Here is an 18,487-nt window from a genome sequence, read left to right as displayed (position 1 = left end):
ATTTACATAAAGCACACATTGCAATTAAATGTCACGTTTATGTTCAGAATATTTGTAAATAAAGGAAAGCATAATGTTTAATCCAGACAAACACGGTTAAACCAAATACCGAGCACCAAATTATTCACAGGTTACGTAAAACAGTATGCTTATAGCTTGATGCAGTTGTAACATGTAGTGTTTAAGGCAATCGTTTTCTCCATTTCACTCAAAACTTACAAAAACGTCATCAGACAGATTTCTTTAGGGCATTTACGAGAAGTTATTCAGAAAGTAACAAAGACTCAGACATCTTGAAGAGATTTTGGTTTGTCCGTTTGGTCAAAACATTTAGGGCAGCTACGACTGCTACACAGGAAATAACCATAAAATGTCAAATAATTCCAGTTCTAGATTGTATTTTCTTCATCAAGGACAACGCCAACCACTTTTTTTCTACCAGGGAGCATCAGGAATGCTACAGTGCGTCTAATATGGGCAGCTCCTGTAACTATGTAAACCGAACACCACAATCAAGAAACACAAACATGCACTTATAAGCAACAAAAACCTCTGAAAGATTAAATACAATAGCTGTAACAATGCTTTAGAAGTATAAAATATGGTATAAATGTGTTCTTTGACAAATGGCATGCTTGTTAGCCTAGTGCATGAGCTGAGACATAACATTACAGGACATCCATGGTCTAAAGCACCATTTAAATTGTAACAAAATTGGGAAAGCAAGTAAGAAAAACAATTTATAGTTTCAATGTTGCTATGGGCCACACATATAACAATCTGTTTGACAGTTTAGGTTTTTGGGGCATAATGTTGTGGCCTTGGTTTTCCCTGTTCATTTCAAATCATTGTACAAACCTTAACTGGGAATGGCAGTCACATGCTCTACTTAGAATGGTATGATTCACTGGAAATACCCTATGCTAAATATGTAGCTCTCATCACTACCTGAGATTGAAGATGAAACCGAAAGATAGGAAACTTTAGGAATGTTGCAGACTTATTTGGAATTATTGTTTTGGCGCGGTCTTAAAAGGAAGCTATGAGGGTGCTTTAATAAATACAGCAACAAGACCTCTCATATGAGTACATCTATTTACATGCATGTACTGGAATAACCTTGCACTGTCATTTCTCAGCTGGTTTGTTCCCACCGATTGTGCCCATCATGCAACTGATAGACGGTGTAGTCCCGTGGTCTTGGCAAGGCAGCAGTTTCCTACCTAATCATCATTTCTATTTAATAAATAGGTACATTTACTCAAATGAAAAGTCTTGGTACCTTAGTAAAACACCCTCGTAGTGAAATACAATAAAAACACAACAAACGTTAAGAAATATTACATTAAAAATGCAGACAAACTCTTGAATGAAAATCAGAGATGGTTTTTGGATTTGCATAGAATTCTTCAGCTACCAAAAGAAAAGCGTAACAAGCAAGACACTTACAGGTGATGTGTGAGCCTGAGCAATGCTTTGTTTTCATACCTTCATGTTACGAGGTAAACAAGAGCCCTACATCAGTATGGGAGCAACCATAACATGATTCCTGTAACAAATCTCCATGGAAATGTATTTAAAAAGCAGCCGTTGAGCCTTTACTATACTAAAACTAAGAAAACAAATAAAAAAGACAAAACTCACTCTCTCTCTCTCTCTCACACACACACAACACAGTAGTTGTAAATGGACAGTGGTGATACTGGGTCATGTGTGAAGGGTTTCTAGGCTAGGAATCTCTTTGGGAAGAGCATTGGAACCACCAGGGTCCACATGTACAGAAGTAAACAGACCCAACAAGATGCCATCTTGATCCAGAACACTGACCAGCTCCCCTCCAGCAGCCTCTCGATCTTTGCGTTGTCATAACTGCAAAGAGAGAAGAAGATCATATTAATATTAATAATACACAGTGACCTCTGGCATTCTGGTGTTCCTCATAACTGCATACTGGGCTTCAAAAAGGTCACAGGAATTTGATGGTAAAATTGGAGTACAAAATTACAACTCAAATAAATACAATTATCTGACTACATTAATTAAAAAAAAAATACAGTTATTTTGTAAAAATACAAAATTACATTACAGTAAAATGTAAAAATAAATACAATTTTATTAGTACATTTTCAAACTTTAATTCAAAATTATTCAAGTTTGGATTCAGATACTACTTATATATATATATATATATATATAAATGTATATATACACACACACACACACACACACAGGCGTTTGGGATTGGTACGATTTATAATGGTTTCAAAATAAGTCTCTTCTGCTCACCAAGGATGCATTTATTTCATTAAAAATAGAGGAAAAAACAGCATATTGTGAAATATTATTACAATTTAAAATAACTGTTTTCTGTTTGAATATATTTTAAAACATGGTTTATTCCTGTGATGGCAAAGCTCCATTTTCAGCATCATTACTGCAGTATTTTCTACCAGGAACGTTCAAAAGAACAGCATTTATATGAAATAGAAAGCTTTTGGAACATTCTACACTAGTTTGGGGTCAGTAAGAATTTTTTTTTTTGGAAAGAAAATTAAAGAAATGATTACTTTTATTCAGCAAGCATGCATTAAATTGATCAAAAGTGACAGTAAAGACATTTATAATGTTACAAAAGATTATTTCAAATAAATCCTGTTGTTTTGAACTTTCTATTCATTCAAAGAATCCTGAAAAAAAAAGTGCACAACTGGTTTCAACATTGATAATAATAATAATAAATATAGCTGCGAGCAGCGATTACGGGCCCAAGCCGGTGGCACCGCAACCCCGATGCCTTTAGTTACCTAAAGGCACCGGGGTGGCGGTGCCGCCGGCTTTGGCCCTTCATCGCTGCTCGCAGCTATATTTATATATATATATATATATATATATATATATATATATATAATCTTGAATGTATTTTTTATCATGTTGAAAAAGTTTGGTGTGAATAAAATAAACCACTTAGGAGGAGTAACTAAAAACTCAGAGTCTGACATATCCAAAAAATCCACATTCAAACCAAAATATCTGACTTCCTGTTGCTCGGAGCTAATGACTGTAAATTAGAAAGTTGTCCGGCTCGATGAGACCAATATGCGTACTGATTTTTGTAACTGTGGGTAAAAGTAACCCCCCCACTTTTGATAAAAGCATTTTGAAAGTGACACACTTCCTGCTACCAGTTGGTGGCGCTATAACTTTGACTCACAATAGTTACATCCATCTGACCGGCCTCTTACCATGAACACACTGCTGAAGTTTCATCAAGATCAGTTAATGTATGCAGAAGTTATAACACTTCGTGTTTCTCTTTTCTCGCCATAAATTTGTTTCCTCGCCACGGCCAAACCGTTCGAGATATCAAAAATCCGTCCGCAATTTAGCATCCTCAATGTCTTGACTTCATGCACACCGAGTTTGGTGGGGATTGGATGAATTCTCTAGGAGGAGTAGTTCACATTCCACAGCAAGCGTTTTCCAAACAACCCATAATAGCTGACTTCCTGTTGGGCGGAGCTAATAACTTAGACTGCGGAAGTTGTTCGGCCCGATGAGATCTATATGTGTACCGAGTTTCATATTAATTCATGCAAGTGTGTTTGACATATGGACCAAGTTTTCAGACCGTGTTCAAGGGGGCGCTGTTGAGCCCCCTGCCACGCCCGGGTACCAGCTTCAGCCCGGCACTGATGGCCGTGGGTTCTGACCTGTGTGTAAAGTTTCAAGAGTTTTTGAGCACGTTAAGGACCCCAAAAGCCCCTGAAACCTTGATTAACAATATAAAAGCAATAGTCAAATCCCCCCCTCCCCTCACACACACAGAGACACAGAGAGAGGGAGAGAAAATTCTTCAGAAAATCCACATTCAAACCAAAATATCTCTTTTCCTGTTGGTCAGAGATCGTTAATGTAAATTAGAAAGTTGTCCGTCTTGATGAGAACAATACACATACCAAGTTTTGTTGCTGTTGATAAAACTAACCCCCCCCATTTATGACTAAAGGTGGCGCTACTGAGCCCCTCACCACGCCCGTTTCTGAAACTTTGCACAAGTCTACGGGCTAATAAGTGTGATGTGTCTGTCGAGTTTCATTCAATTTCAAGTATGTTAAGAGTCTCAAAAGCATCAAAAAACAATATTAAAGTTTGATGCGTTGCCACGACAACAGTATTAAAGATATCAAAAATCCTTTCACAGGTCTACATCTGCCGTGTGTTTACATTATACACATAAAGTTTGAAGCAAATCGGGTAAAAATAAGAGGGTGATTTCAAAGCATTTTGAAAGTGACACACTTCCTGCTGCCAGTTGGTGGCGCTATAACTTTGACTCACAATAGTCACATCCTTGTGTTCGGCCTCTTACAACGAACACACTGCTGAAGTTTCATCAAGATCAGATAATGTATGCTGAAGTTATAACACACTTCCTGTGTCCCTTATTCGCCATAAATTCGTTTCCTTGCCACGGCCAAACCGTTTGAGATATCAAAAATCCGTCCGCAATTTAGCATCCTCAATGTCTTGACTTCATGCACACCGAGTTTGGTGGGGATGGGATGAATTTTCTAGGAGGAGTAGTTCACATTCCACAGCAAGCGTTTTCCAAACAACCCATAATAGCCGACTTCCTGTTGGGCTGGCGTGAAACTTGACAGAGGGAAAGTTGTTCGGCCCGATGAGATCTATATGTGTACCGAGTTTCATATTAATTCATGCAAGCGTGTTTGATATATGGACCAAGTTTTCAGACCCCGTTCAAGGGGGCGCTGTTGAGCCCCCCTGCCACGCCCGTTTCTGAAACTTTTCACATGTCTACTGGCTAATAAATGTGATGTATCTGTCGAGTTTCATCCAATTTCAAGCATGCTAAGAGTCTCAAACGCATCCGAAAAGAATATTAAAGTTTGATGCGTTGCCACGGCAACAGTATCTAAGATATCAATAATTCTTTCACAGGTCTACATCTGCCGTGTGTCTACATTATACACATAAAGTTTGAAGCAAATCGGGTAAAATTAAGAGGGTGAATTCAAAGAATTTTGAAAGTGACACACTTCCTGCTGCCAGTTGGTGGCGCTATAACTTTGACTCACAATAGTCACATCCATGTGATCGGCCTCTTACAACAAACACACTGCTGAAGTTTCATCAAGATCAGTTAATGTATGCAGAAGTTATAACACACTTCCTGTGTCCCATTATTCGCCATAAATTTGTTTCCTCGCCACGGCCAAACCGTTTGAGATATCAAAAATCCGTTCGCAAGAATTCATCCTCAATGTCTTGACTTTATTCTCACCGAGTTTGGTGGCGATCGGATGAAATCCCTAGGAGGAGTATTTCACATTCCATTGTATGCGTTTTCCAAACAACGTATAATAACCGACTTCCTGTTGGGCTTTTGTAAAACTTAGAGCACGAAAGTTGTTCGGCCCGATGAGATCTATATGTGTACTGAGTTTCATATTATTACATGCAAGCGTGTTTGATTTATGGACCAAGTTTTCGGACCCCATTCCAGGGGGCGCTGTCGAGCCCCCCTGCCACGCCCCGGTACCAGCTTCAGCCCGGCCCTGATGGCCGCGGGTTCTGACGTGTGTGCAAAATTTCAAGAGTTTTTGAGCATGTTAAGGGCCCCAAAAGTGGCAAAAAGGCAAAAAAAAAAATAATGAAGAAAAAAAATAATAATAATCCTTACGAAAACAATAGGGCCTCCGCCCTTTCAGGGCTTGGGCCCTAATAATAAATATTTCTTGAGCAGCAAATCAGCATATTAGAATGATTTCTGAAGGATCATATGACACTGAAGACTGGAGAAATTATGCTTTGAAAAAAATCAACTTTGCATCACAAGAATAAATTACATTTAAAAATAATTATAATCAAATAAAAAACCGTTATTTTAAATTGTAATATTACTGTTTGTTTTGTATTTTCAATCAAATAAATGCAACATTGGTAAGCATAAGAGACTTCTTTTAAAAACGTACCAAAACTTACCAAACTTTTGAACGGCAGCTTATGTAGACAATAATTGAACCCAATGAACATAATTCACTTTCTAATTATTCACCCTTTCTTTGAGGAATAGAAACCTTCCTTACTAAAATAACTCAAAATAGGCAAAATGACATTCAGAGATACAAAATAAAAAAAAGAGAGAGAAAGAAACCTTTTGTATATACTTACTGAAACCAGTTGGTTACAGTCATCATGACGTAGAGGGAGCCGAGAAAGAAAACAAAATGGAAGTACCAGTAGCTGTAGACTGTACCATCTTTCTCATCATACTTCACACTCTGCCCTCCTGCGGTCTTCTCATCATCATAATCTTCTGGAAAATATAAAATACCAGTTTTAAGAAACCTGTAGTAATTCTTCTTCACCACCTAGAGGCTCCATCTACCCTTTTTTTACTGTGTAAACCATCCAAATTAAAATTGAAAATGGGTTATTCCTAAATCTTCAAGTGATCTCGTAAGTACTAAAAGAGGTGTTGGTTGAAATAAGCATCTTGCCTGTATCATCAACACAGCAGAAGCAGCAGCGGGCTCTCTGAAAAAAAAAAAAAAAAAAAAAAAGAGATGGCATGATTGATGATTTAGTTTGATGTAATGTTGTATGAAACACAGCAGAGAGAAACAAAGGTGAGCAAACGTTCACCTCATTTTCAGGCATGTCGTTCCTGTACACTTGCAAGACTGCTGAACTCCTCTTGGTGGTGGAGATCAAACTGGAGGGAAAGAGTATTTTTATGTCAACTCAAATGGCATCAGACACATGGGGGCAGTGTTCTTTTTAAACCGTCAAATGTAAAAGCAGAACATTCCCAAGACTACAACTCATCAAGACAGAACCAGACGAAAAAAGAAGTCAATTTTTCTGCTTCAAAGCTTTGTTTGCCTCACGAAAACTGGAAATATGGCAAAAGCATTTTGACTGGAGACACCACAATGAATCACTGGGCTGATAACGAACACATATCGCTGTGAATCACATACGTGTGTAAATATGGCTTTGGTGGAGCTAAAGAGAGAGTTTCAGCAGACATGTCTGCAGTTAATGAGAAACACATGTGCGTTCACGTCTTGACAGTTTGAGAGCCTCTAATCTTCACTCCCTTCCTACCAGACTACCTGCTTTTAAATCTAAATGAACATCTTGTCATAGCCAGATAATTACGTGTTTCTATTCCTCCTGGGTTCGTTTTTGGGATCACCCATTTAAATGACATGTTATGGGGATTTGCATACAGACTAAAAACATCTGAGCATATTTAAAAGGACCGTTCAAATACACGCAACACACTGTCGTCTATGCATCTTTACGTCTTTCCAAATTGTATTATATTTTTTCTTCAGTGGAACACAAGGTTTGGTTTGATTATGATTTTTTTTTTTTTTTAAATTACACTCAAGGGGGAAGATTCCTAGGAAATGAGTTCAAGTCTTTCCTAGGACATTACTTCAAGTGTTGGAATTGTAGGGTGTGGATTTTGAAATAAACTGCTGCTTCAATGTATATGTAATAAGTGATTATAATCAAGGTATTCATCAAGATTTTTCCTCTAAATGTCACATGAGTTGAATGACTTCTCTAGGCTTGTGAGATTTTACTTTGTTATAGAAGTTACCAGTGTGATTACTGAAATGTTCTTTTCATGTATTCTCTAATGTCTGTATTTGATCTGAATGCAGTAACAGTGCTTGCTCATTTAGCCTGGCTTCCAGAAATGAAATATGGAAAGATGTTTTGTTTTGTTAAGAAAGGTCTTCAACGTGTGTCAATACACACATCTGTTTTTCTAGGGTACCCTGATGACTATGTACCCTGATGGGTCATTGAAGTCTACAGTTTAAGGGAACCTTTCACAGTTAAAACCTTACTTTCCAGTTAGACTAAAGTGTAGCTCTCCTTGAGAGAAAGAACGCATTATCTTGATGTTTTGAGACGACTCTCCTGTTTATAGTTAGAGCTTGGCCAAATCCAACCTTGTGTCGGTGTGTGTGTTAGTCTTCTTGGTTACATGTTAAGGAACCACTGGCATTATTGGAGATTGACTGAGTTGTTGTTCTGGACATGCTGGCAGCCAGCAACCCAAATCTGAGAACTGGAAGGTCACGGCGTGCCTAACTTCATGGTCCGAGTGTCAGCTGGATAATCGATGGAGATATGCTTCAGTCTATCTGTATACAGTGAGGAAAATAAGTATTTGAACACCCTGCTATTTTGCAAGTTCTCCCACTTGGAAATCATGGAGGGGTCTGAAATTGTCATCGTAGGTGCATGTCCACTGTGAGAGACATAATCTAAAAAAAAAAAATCCAGAAATCCCAATGTATGATTTTTTAACTATTTATTTGTATGATACAGCTGCAAATAAGTATTTGAACACCTGTCTATCAGCTAGAATTCTGACCCTCAAAGACCTGTTAGTCTGCCTTTAAAATGTCCACCTCCACTCCATTTATTATCCTAAATTAGATGCACCTGTTTGAGGTCGTTAGCTGCATAAAGACACCTGTCCACCCCATACAATCAGTAAGAATCCAACTACTAACATGGCCAAGACCAAAGAGCTGTCCAAAGACACTAGAGACAAAATTGTACACCTCCACAAGGCTAGAAAGGGCTACGGGGAAATTGCCAAGCAGCTTGGTGAAAAAAGGTCCACTGTTGGAGCAATCATTAGAAAATGGAAGAAGCTAAACATGACTGTCAATCTCCCTCGGACTGGGGCTCCATGCAAGATCTCACCTCGTGGGGTCTCAATGATCCTAAGAAAGGTGATAAATCAGCCCAGAACTACACGGGAGGAGCTGGTCAATGACCTGAAAAGAGCTGGGACCACCGTTTCCAAGGTTACTGTTGGTAATAAGACGTCATGGTTTGAAATCATGCATGGCACGGAAGGTTCCCCTGCTTAAACCAGCACATGTCAAGGCCCGTCTTAAGTTTGCTAATGGCCATTTGGATGATCCAGAGGAATCATGGGAGAAAGTCATGTGGTCAGATGAGACCAAAATAGAACTTTTTGGTCATAATTCCACTAAACGTGTTTGGAGGAAGAAGAATGATGAGTACCATCCCAAGAACACCATCCCTACTGTGAAGCATGGGGGTGGTAGCATCATGCTTTGGGGGTGTTTTTCTGCACATGGGACAGGGCGACTGCACTGTATTAAGGAGAGGATGACCGGGGCCATGTATTGCGAGATTTTGGGGAACAACCTCCTTCCCTCAGTTAGAGCATTGAAGATGGGTCGAGGCTGGGTCTTCCAACATGACAATGACCCGAAGCACACAGCCAGGATAACCAAGGAGTGGCTCTGTAAGAAGCATATCAAGGTTCTGGCGTGGCCTAGCCAGTCTCCAGACCTAAACCCAATAGAGAATCTTTGGAGGGAGCTCAAACTCCGTGTTTCTCAGTGACAGCCCAGAAACCTGACTGATCTAGAGAAGATCTGTGTGGAGGAGTGGGCCAAAATCCCTCCTGCAGTGTGTGCAAACCTGGTGAAAAACTACTGGAAACGTTTGACCTCTGTAATTGCAAACAAAGGCTACTGTACCAAATATTAACATTGATTTTCTCAGGTGTTCAAATACTTATTTGCAGCTGTATCATACAAATAAATAGTTAAAAAATCATACATTGTGATTTCTGGATTTTCTTTTTTAGATTATGTCTCTCACAGTGGACATGCACCTACGATGACAATTTCAGATCCCTCCATGATTTCTAAGTGGGAGAACTTGCAAAATAGCAGGGTGTGGAAAATTACTGTTTATCTATTTCTTAGCCAATAAGAATCATTCAACCTGAAGCAATGACGTAGCTTAGACCTTGGTGAGGGGTATAACAGCTGTGATCTTTGTAACTGTAAGCGGGGTGGCCTACGAACGTGTGAGTCTTGAAGCTGACTTCTGCTGACGAAACTGCAAACTATCTTCAGTAAATCTTTTCTTTAATTTATTACAATTCTGACTCCAGGTCTTCATTCATCATATCTGGTTCTGGGTCTTTGACTGTAAAACCCCTAACAGAATAGTGAATGAGTTATATGCACTATAATATCTTTTATTATACTTCTATGGTGTTTTTTTTTAGAATGCAGGATTAGGGCCATCACAATATCAGATTTTCAGAACTTAGAAGAAAAGGTCATATAGAACCTTAAAGGAAGGGTTCGGTCAGGCACTCCATTTATATAGAAATTTTAGGATTTTAGGATCAGATGTGTATTATTAAAACGGTATCAATATTTATACAGTTATCACCAATACCGGTATAGATCTTGGATAGATCTCTATTTTTGTTTCACATTTTTTAGTGAATTATTCCTTTAAGATGAGGCTGAGAAAACAAAATAGTCATCGCTCATACCAAGAGTACAGTATACAGCCGAACAGTATGACCGTTCCGATGCCCGTCACTATGTTGGCGTCGCTCTTCAGTCCCGATTTAAAGGGAAGAACGCAGACGGTGACATTGTTTCCATCTTCCACCACCGCTGAAAGAGACAGAGCACAGGACTGATTTTAATAAGATGCATTACTGCAGCCTCTGTGTACTGTCCACACCACAGACCACTGAGAGACACACCCAGGACAGAGTGAGAGACTGTGTTTGAGTGTGAAAGCGAGAGTATTTTTACTCACTTTCAATGGGTTTGCTGGCGAGCGCTGAGAAGGTGAGGTACATGACGTAGACGGTGATGATCGCGGGTTGCAACAGGCCTGAGGTGGGCTGGACTGTGTGGAGAACCGAGCAAAACATCAGATTTATTGGTAAATAGCAGCACATACAGATTTGTACTGTCTGTTTGAGTGTTTATGCTTATTCACACATCATGGTTTTGGGGTTGGTAAGATTTTGTAATGTGTTTGAAAGAAGATTATGTTCACCAAGGCTGCATTTATTTGATCAAAAATACTGTAAAAAACAGTAAATATTATTCAAATTTAAAATAACTTTTCTATTTTAGTATATTTATTTATTCCTGTAATGGCAAAGCTACATACTGCATACAGAAACATTTATTATTATTATCAATGTTGAAAACATTTGTGCTGCTTCATGTTTTTGTGGAAATACATCATTGCTGAACAAAACTATTACTTTAGTTAAAAAAAAAATCGAAATTTTGGATCCACTAGATATATTGATAGAGTATATTTCATTGGTCATGCTTATTTCCTCTATTTTAACATTTAGATCACCTTTGCTCAGTGTTAATGTAATCTTTAACAAATCACAATATATGAATATACAATATCCTCTCCATTTTCATACTGTACATTATAATGCTGTGATGTCTATAATCACTTTTAGCATTTAAAACGGTTGATTTTAGTTTGAAGTTTCATTTGTAATTTAGACAAAGTATGACATACTTTTAACAATGGCCATTTATTGGTTATTGGCCATAACATAAAATAAATTAATAAATATAAGCTTGTCATTTTCAGCCAGAATTTCTCTACTTAGGATGGTATTTACATTTGTTACCAAAGATATTCATTAAGACTTGGCTCAGTTTGTAAAAACAAACAGCAAATGCTTTTACAATAATACAATCACAAGTTTAGCAGGCAGGCAACACCATGAATAAATGTTTAGATTATGCATGGTTACAAATGTATAACCATTACACTTAAGCATCACATGTTTTTTAATGACTCTGAAAGAATAGCTTACCGACCCTGTTTGAGCATGTAATGTCTTAACATGGTGCTAAGCTCTGCAAACTTCATCCACAGTCTGTGGTAACTGATAAAATGTCACAAATGCAATAAAAAATACCAACCTTAAACAACATTTTACTTAAAGCAAGATAACCATATTCATCTGCAGTCACGCTGAGCCGAAGCACAACCAAAACAAAGGTTAAAGGTTTTAACTGCGAGAGGGCCAAAAGTTACAAAGTGTATCTTTAAATTACTTGCTTACTCAGTTTGACCTTCTTTAACGTTGGTCTGTTTAGTGAGAATCCATGATAACTGATTGTATAAAACTCTCCGGCTTTCACACAAATGGGAAAAGCTCCAGCTCCAGGCACTATGAATAAACTTGTTTGCCTGACATGAAACAAACATCTGCTTTTTAGTACAAAAAGTAGGTCAGTGACCTAGGTCACCACCAAGCATCTTGGTAAACTCACAGGTCTGAATGCAGGGCGAGATGGCCAGCAGGGACACGATGAAGCACAGGCCACAGTTGACTCCCAGGAAGAGCCTGTTGAGGAAGCAGGCATCTGGGTGCGTGTAGAACCTGATCATGAACACCATGGCTCCCACTGCCATGGAGAACAGCACCAGTGTGACAAAAGCCAGTGCTGCATACCACATTTTATTATATTTGGCTCCTGAGCTCCTGTGGAGGGACACATTGGAGACGGTTCAAAGGAATGCTCATGGGTTCAAAACAACTTCAGCTTTTGTGGCATGATGAAAACAATTTTGTCCCTCTGTCTATAAAAAAAAATTGCAGTCAGACCTTTTGGTAACACTTTATTTTACAGTGCCCTTATTACACGTTACATGTACTTACTATAATAATAACTATAAATTGTGCATAATTACATGCAACTAACCAAATATAATCCTAACCCAACTCTATAGTAAGTACATGTAGTTAATTATTATTACTCTGTACTTAAGTGTATAATTACACTGTAACACTGACACCTTAAAATAAAGGTATTTTTATAAGTAACTACTATTACTTATAATATTAATATTAGTTAATATAATATTAAGTAACTACATGTACTTACTATAGGGATAGGGTAGGATTAGGTCTTGGTTGAGGGTTAGTTGCATGTAATTATGCATAATTTATAGTTATTACTATAGTAACTACATGTAACGTGTAACAATGACACGGTAAAATAAAGTGTTACCAAATAAAGTGTAACCCACTTTTTAAGGTGTCCCTGTTACAGTGTAATAATATATTTAAGTACTGAGTAATACTAATTAACAACATTTACTTACTATAAGGTTTGGGTTAAGAATAGGGTTTGGTTTAGGGTTAGTTGCATGTAATAATTATGCATAATGTACCATTACTTCAATAAGTATGTGTAACATATGAAACAAAAAAGTACTTAAAATGGAGGTACAAGGAGGTAATAAACATTAAAATAAACAACATTATAAATCTTAAAAGTCTCTAAACATGTTAACATTAGACAAGTGTGTTAGAATTGCATAATGTCTGTTTTATGAAGTCTTTCAACTTCATTATCATGATAATGTACATAATGGGCCAGATTTACAGCGCAATTCCAAAATAGCGCCGATAAGAGTAGAAAATTCTGCGCGTGATCTACTGACGACGACGCGCAAATTAAAGAACACAGATGCAGCTGGATCGTTTCCATAATGACCAACATTAATTCCTTTCATAAGACAAAAGCTCTTCACTGTAGACATTCCTTCAGATCTAGATCTCAAATCCAGGTAGGGGTAGGCGTTACTCCAGTCTTCAGTGTCACATGACATTTGAATTTGATTTTATGACTTTTATACATTGTACTTAATGTCTTTACTGTCAAGTTTGATCAATTTATTATATCCTTGCTGAATAAAAAGTATTAATTACTAAAATCTTACTGTATATTGCTACTAAATATCTTCAACAAAGAGAATTTGTCCACTTAGCCAGGTGGTTCGTGGGTGTGCCATCTGAGGCTGAGTCTAAGGTGGACCAGTGAGCAACTAGAGATCCTAATGTTCTTCTCACTAATGGCCTGTAACTGTTGTGTTCCTTCAGCTGTTAAACCAAGATTGCCCAAAGAGACTTTTACTGAAATTCATCAACTGTAAGTCACTTTGGATAAAGAGACACTGTTAAATGACAAGTTATTCTCAGCGGTAGAATGCTTTTATCATAAATGTACCATATCCGTCTGTGCATGATAACTCTGATTGAGTGAGCAGTGAAGATACGTGAAGGTGTGGGGTGAGGGAATGTTTTAGTAATTCACATAAGAAGTGTTGACAGCAGTGACTTCCATCTGCTGGGCAGCCCTCCAGCGTCTGCTTCATTTCAACATCTACATGAGGAAATACTGGATCTGTCTCTTACATATATTCACATATAAAGATTGTATTACATTATTTCTGCAGACTAAATGACAGCTTAAAAGACAGCTTTTCTGAATTTTCACAACCTAAAATTAAAATAATGGTGATAAAATATTATTTTATTACAAAAAGTATACACTACTGTTTGGGGTCAGTAAGATTTGTGTAAATAAATGAAAGAAATATGAAAATGATCAAAAGTGACAGTAAAAACATTTATTATATTGCATATTTCATAAAAATACAGTTCTTTTAAATAGTATATATTTAAAGATACTGTTCTTTTAAACGTTCTGTTCATTAAAGAATCCTGATAATGTGATAGACCCTATCTATCATATTATTTCATATATGAATTTTATTTCTTATTTTGTATAACATAAGTGTGCATTAAAACTTTCCCCAATTTCTTCAACATTTTCTTCAAAAGTGTATGAAGAAACAAATACAGTATGTAGAAATGATGAAGAAACTGGGGAAAGTTTTAGTGCACACTTCTTATGTTATACAAAATAAGAAATACAATTCATATATGAAATCATATGAAAGATTTGAAAATGTTTTTGAAATAAGTATCTTATGCTCATCAAGGCTGCATTTATTTGATCAAAAATACAGAAAAAACTAATATTGTGAAATATTATTACAATTTAAAATAATAGTTTTCTATGTTAATATACTTTAAAATATCTAAAAAAAATTATCAGCCATTACTTCCAAATTACAGCCATGTCTTCAGTGTCACCTGATCCTTCAGAAATCATATGTATAATCCATACACACACACATATACATACATATATATATATATAGACCAGACTAAATCTAACTTTAAAGACTTTTTTTGTTTTCAGAATAATTTTTTTAATAATATATATAAATATTTATATATAAATGATAATTTTTAATCTACATTTGAATCATAAATGTCCCCAAAGGGTGGTTTTGTCAAAATTAAAGTTACTTCTTGGGACATATTTGACGTATTGCAAAATTCCCTGTGACAGTCTGGAGTGTTTCAGCCCTTTTGTGCTGAGGCTTCGATTTGTTGAGCAAAGAGGAAACTATGATGCACATTGAGCTCTACCATGGGTTTCCTGTCACAGACTGGAGAGCAGCCAAGGACCTACTTATTCTCTTTCTCCTCCCTATAATGTCAACAGCAAAACACAAGGCCATACTCTACCGCCACAACACACATTATTTATGAACACACCCAGAGAGCTCTGCTTTAAATAAAAAACGTGACTGTCTCAAAGTTGAAATGTTTCATGTCTTGAAAACTTCCACTGAAACAAAACGCTCTAGTTCTTGGAATGAGAACTCTAAGCAACGCTTTAACTGTTACTGGTATGAAACCTGCTCTGCTTGTTGTTGAAACTGGAGGTTGTGGGAGTGAATCAGCACACCAATGCCCCAACCATCCATGTGATTTGTACTTCACACTGTCCTCCACAGTGCCAGTGACTAAAATAAGAAGCAAGTACAGTAAAACTTTCCCCAAATCTTTCAACCTGGTGTTAAAAGGTCCCCATTTGCTATAACAGCACAATGTTAGGACCACCCTGGCTGGCAACTATGCAACCTATCTGACAGTGGAAATAACGCCATCAGATTACACTATAGTCTCCATTCCCAGACCTAATGATTTCCAGTTGCAGGGATTCAAATTACATACCAAAAGAAAAAGTTGGATACGATGATGGAAAGTACTGGAGCCTAATAAGTTTTCCACTTGGTGAATGAAAAGGAAAAACAGAGTTATTTGGACATTCTAAACGTCGGCTCACCAGTTTTGATTCCATCTGTGGGCAAACTGGACGAGAAGCATCAACTGGATGATGAGGAAGAGAAAACCTCCAGCGGCCCCCACATAACGCCAGACTGAGAGAGAGAGAGAGAGAGAGAGAGAGAGAGAGATGAGTCAAAGGTCTTTCCCTCTGGCTGATACTGTATGACAAAACAAACAATGCTTTCTGCTAAACGCCAGGTACTAAAAACACATCAGGAAGCACGAATCATTTAACGAGACACCAAACAGCGATAATCGTTTGGACTTGAGCTAATAAACAGTAAAAGCATACATTATATTCTCTTTCACACTGACCTTTGAGGTAACACACGTTATGCAATCAAAAAAAAAGTAACAAGCAATTTAAGATAATAGTTTATAATTCAATATTTTAAAGGGTTGTTTTTAAATGTAACAAATAAGGTACAAAGTAAATTTATGAAAATCATTCAGTGCCATGGTATTATTATCAGTACCAGATTATCATCTGATTACAATAATATGGTACTGACTCAGTATGTTTATTAAAGGATTTGAGATATACGTCCATTAAATAAAGTGTGCTAATTCAAGGATATCACTAAAATGATAACATCTGTTCTCTTAATATGATTTGCATAATAGGGTTTAAAGTCCCCATGAAATCAAAATTGACCCTATTTACTTTGTTAGCACATATTACTAGTCTTGTGGTGAAAAATTAATCCGTGCAAGTAAATATATAAAAAAAACAAAAAAATTTACCATGGTAATCTTTAATCAAAATCTGAAAAGTTAGTTCCGGTCTGGAATGGCGTCTTTTTCTGATGACGTAGGTTTGACGGCTTGGGTTGAAAACGCTTAACCACTCCCCTCAAACCGTTAGTCTGCTATGAGCGAGAGATTGAGAGGAGGAGCGCTAAGTAAAACCCTGCCCTCTGTTCAATATTCCGTTTCACTTGGAAATACGTCATAACACTGGAGAAAAGTCGTTTGCAGCTTCCGGTTCACGGGGACTTTAAACTCAAGATGTTCTTGTGTCACATTCCTCTAAAATTCCTTCAATAAAATGTTTCGATAAAATCTAACAAGCCTCTTTAGGGTGCACGGAAACAATAGCAGCACACGTTATAAAAAAAAGAACGTGTATATGAAAACAGATCATACTAAACCTTCTAGAAACGTGTCTTGATTTGGGAGAAAGAATCCGCCAGCACAGCAGGCCAGCAAAGCCACAAACTTAAAGAACCAGAACCTACAAAGAAACAGGAGAAACTGTTACAGGCTTAAAACATAATATGCTGAATGAAGGGAAAATATTTATAAGGTTTGAAAACAATATTAAGTGTGATATTATTTAGAAAACATGTCTAAAAAATAAAATACTTGTACTAAAGCTTGAAATAAATAATTAAAATGATCTAGAAAATAATATCTATAATCCAAAATAATTGGTCAAAATTCAGCTTTACCATCACAGAAATAAATTACATTTTAAAATGCATTAAAAGAGAAGACTGTTATTTTATCCATAATAATATTTTGCAATATGACTGTTACTGTATTTTTGACCAAATGAATGCAGCCTTACTGGGCATAATAGACCTCTTTAAAACAAAATGTTAATGTTTGAACAGTAGTGTACATAGACACTAAATATATGTCTTGAAAATGATACTTTTCCTACAGTGTCTTTCTGGGATTTTGAATCTTTCCATCTAGTATAAGATTTCCTGTTTACCCTTGTTAGTATGTCATCATAGGGTGGTTTCAGGAAGATCTAAATGAGTTTTTGTGCCTGTTTTTTCTAAAGGCTTGCATGAATGTGCAGAGCAGGATGGAGCTGGTTAAAACACTGAGTTCAGCCATATACTTCCTCACCCTGCATTTGCATACAACACAAAGATCTGATTATTGCAACATGAAGTGCTCTCATGTGGGGCCAAACCATCCCATTCATAGGGGTAAAGCTCGTCTCCGAGCGCCATTTCCTCTGGACAGAGTTTTAGATTAATACCTCTATTCAGGGCTTTGGTTGTGGGGGAATAATGGAGCAATAGGAGTAGAGTACAGATGGAGGCAGAAGGCCAAACAATATACACGGTGGTCCCTATAGCTCCTGTGAACCTGGGCCGAGAGGGGCCACGGAGCAAAGCAGAGGAGGAACAAGCACTGTTTCCAGTGTAAATACCACTTCAAAAGTGTCTGGGTGGACCGCTTACCCGTTGTGAACAGCTGCCCGGCATCCTGTGCTGGTTCGCACACGAATGGTGAACATAGAGAAGAAGAAGAAAAAGCAAGCCATGCCGAAACAGACTTTATATACGGCCGAATAGCCCACTAGGGTACTGCAGTTCTCCCCCGCATTGAGCCGATGACACATTTCTGTGTAGAAAGGAATCTGAGAAAAGCACAAAACAATACAGGGATAAAATTACATTTTGAGCAACAGAATAGATGCAGTCGCCTCAGGGCAAGGCTAAAGTTAAACAGAATCCGATCTGTGTACACACCCATACACACTGGAAGTCGAAAGATCAACTTATATACACACACCCTAAATACTAAAAGAAATAACATTGTTTTCAATCAAAGACTGATTATGTTTTTAATACAAGT

At 37.3% G+C, this 18,487-nt stretch overlaps 1 protein-coding gene across 2 annotated transcripts in view; it reads right to left on the bottom strand.

The window, feature by feature from the left end:
• Window positions 1–927: 927 nt before the first annotated feature.
• Window positions 928–18,487, bottom strand: part of serinc5 (serine incorporator 5) — a 31,093-nt gene continuing 13,533 nt past the window's right edge. The window contains exons 3-12 of one of the 2 annotated variants that reach the window (XM_079871159.1): window positions 18,091–18,269; window positions 17,041–17,123; window positions 15,888–15,981; window positions 12,168–12,379; window positions 10,666–10,758; window positions 10,391–10,517; window positions 6,670–6,739; window positions 6,525–6,561; window positions 6,196–6,340; window positions 928–1,869 (exon numbers count right to left, since the gene is read on the bottom strand). In XM_079871159.1, the coding sequence (XP_079727285.1) occupies window positions 1,725–1,869; window positions 6,196–6,340; window positions 6,525–6,561; window positions 6,670–6,739; window positions 10,391–10,517; window positions 10,666–10,758; window positions 12,168–12,379; window positions 15,888–15,981; window positions 17,041–17,123; window positions 18,091–18,269 (1,185 nt within the window). In that variant the 3' untranslated portion in view covers window positions 928–1,724. The remainder of the gene's footprint in view (window positions 1,870–6,195; window positions 6,341–6,524; window positions 6,562–6,669; window positions 6,740–10,390; window positions 10,518–10,665; window positions 10,759–12,167; window positions 12,380–15,887; window positions 15,982–17,040; window positions 17,124–18,090; window positions 18,270–18,487) is intronic. The other variant, XM_079871160.1, reaches the window with a different exon arrangement.

The sequence above is a fragment of the Squalius cephalus genome, assembly GCF_949319135.1.
Source record: "Squalius cephalus genome assembly, chromosome: 5".
Lineage (NCBI taxonomy): Eukaryota > Metazoa > Chordata > Actinopteri > Cypriniformes > Leuciscidae > Squalius > Squalius cephalus.
This window is presented reverse-complemented; position numbering and strand designations above follow the sequence as displayed.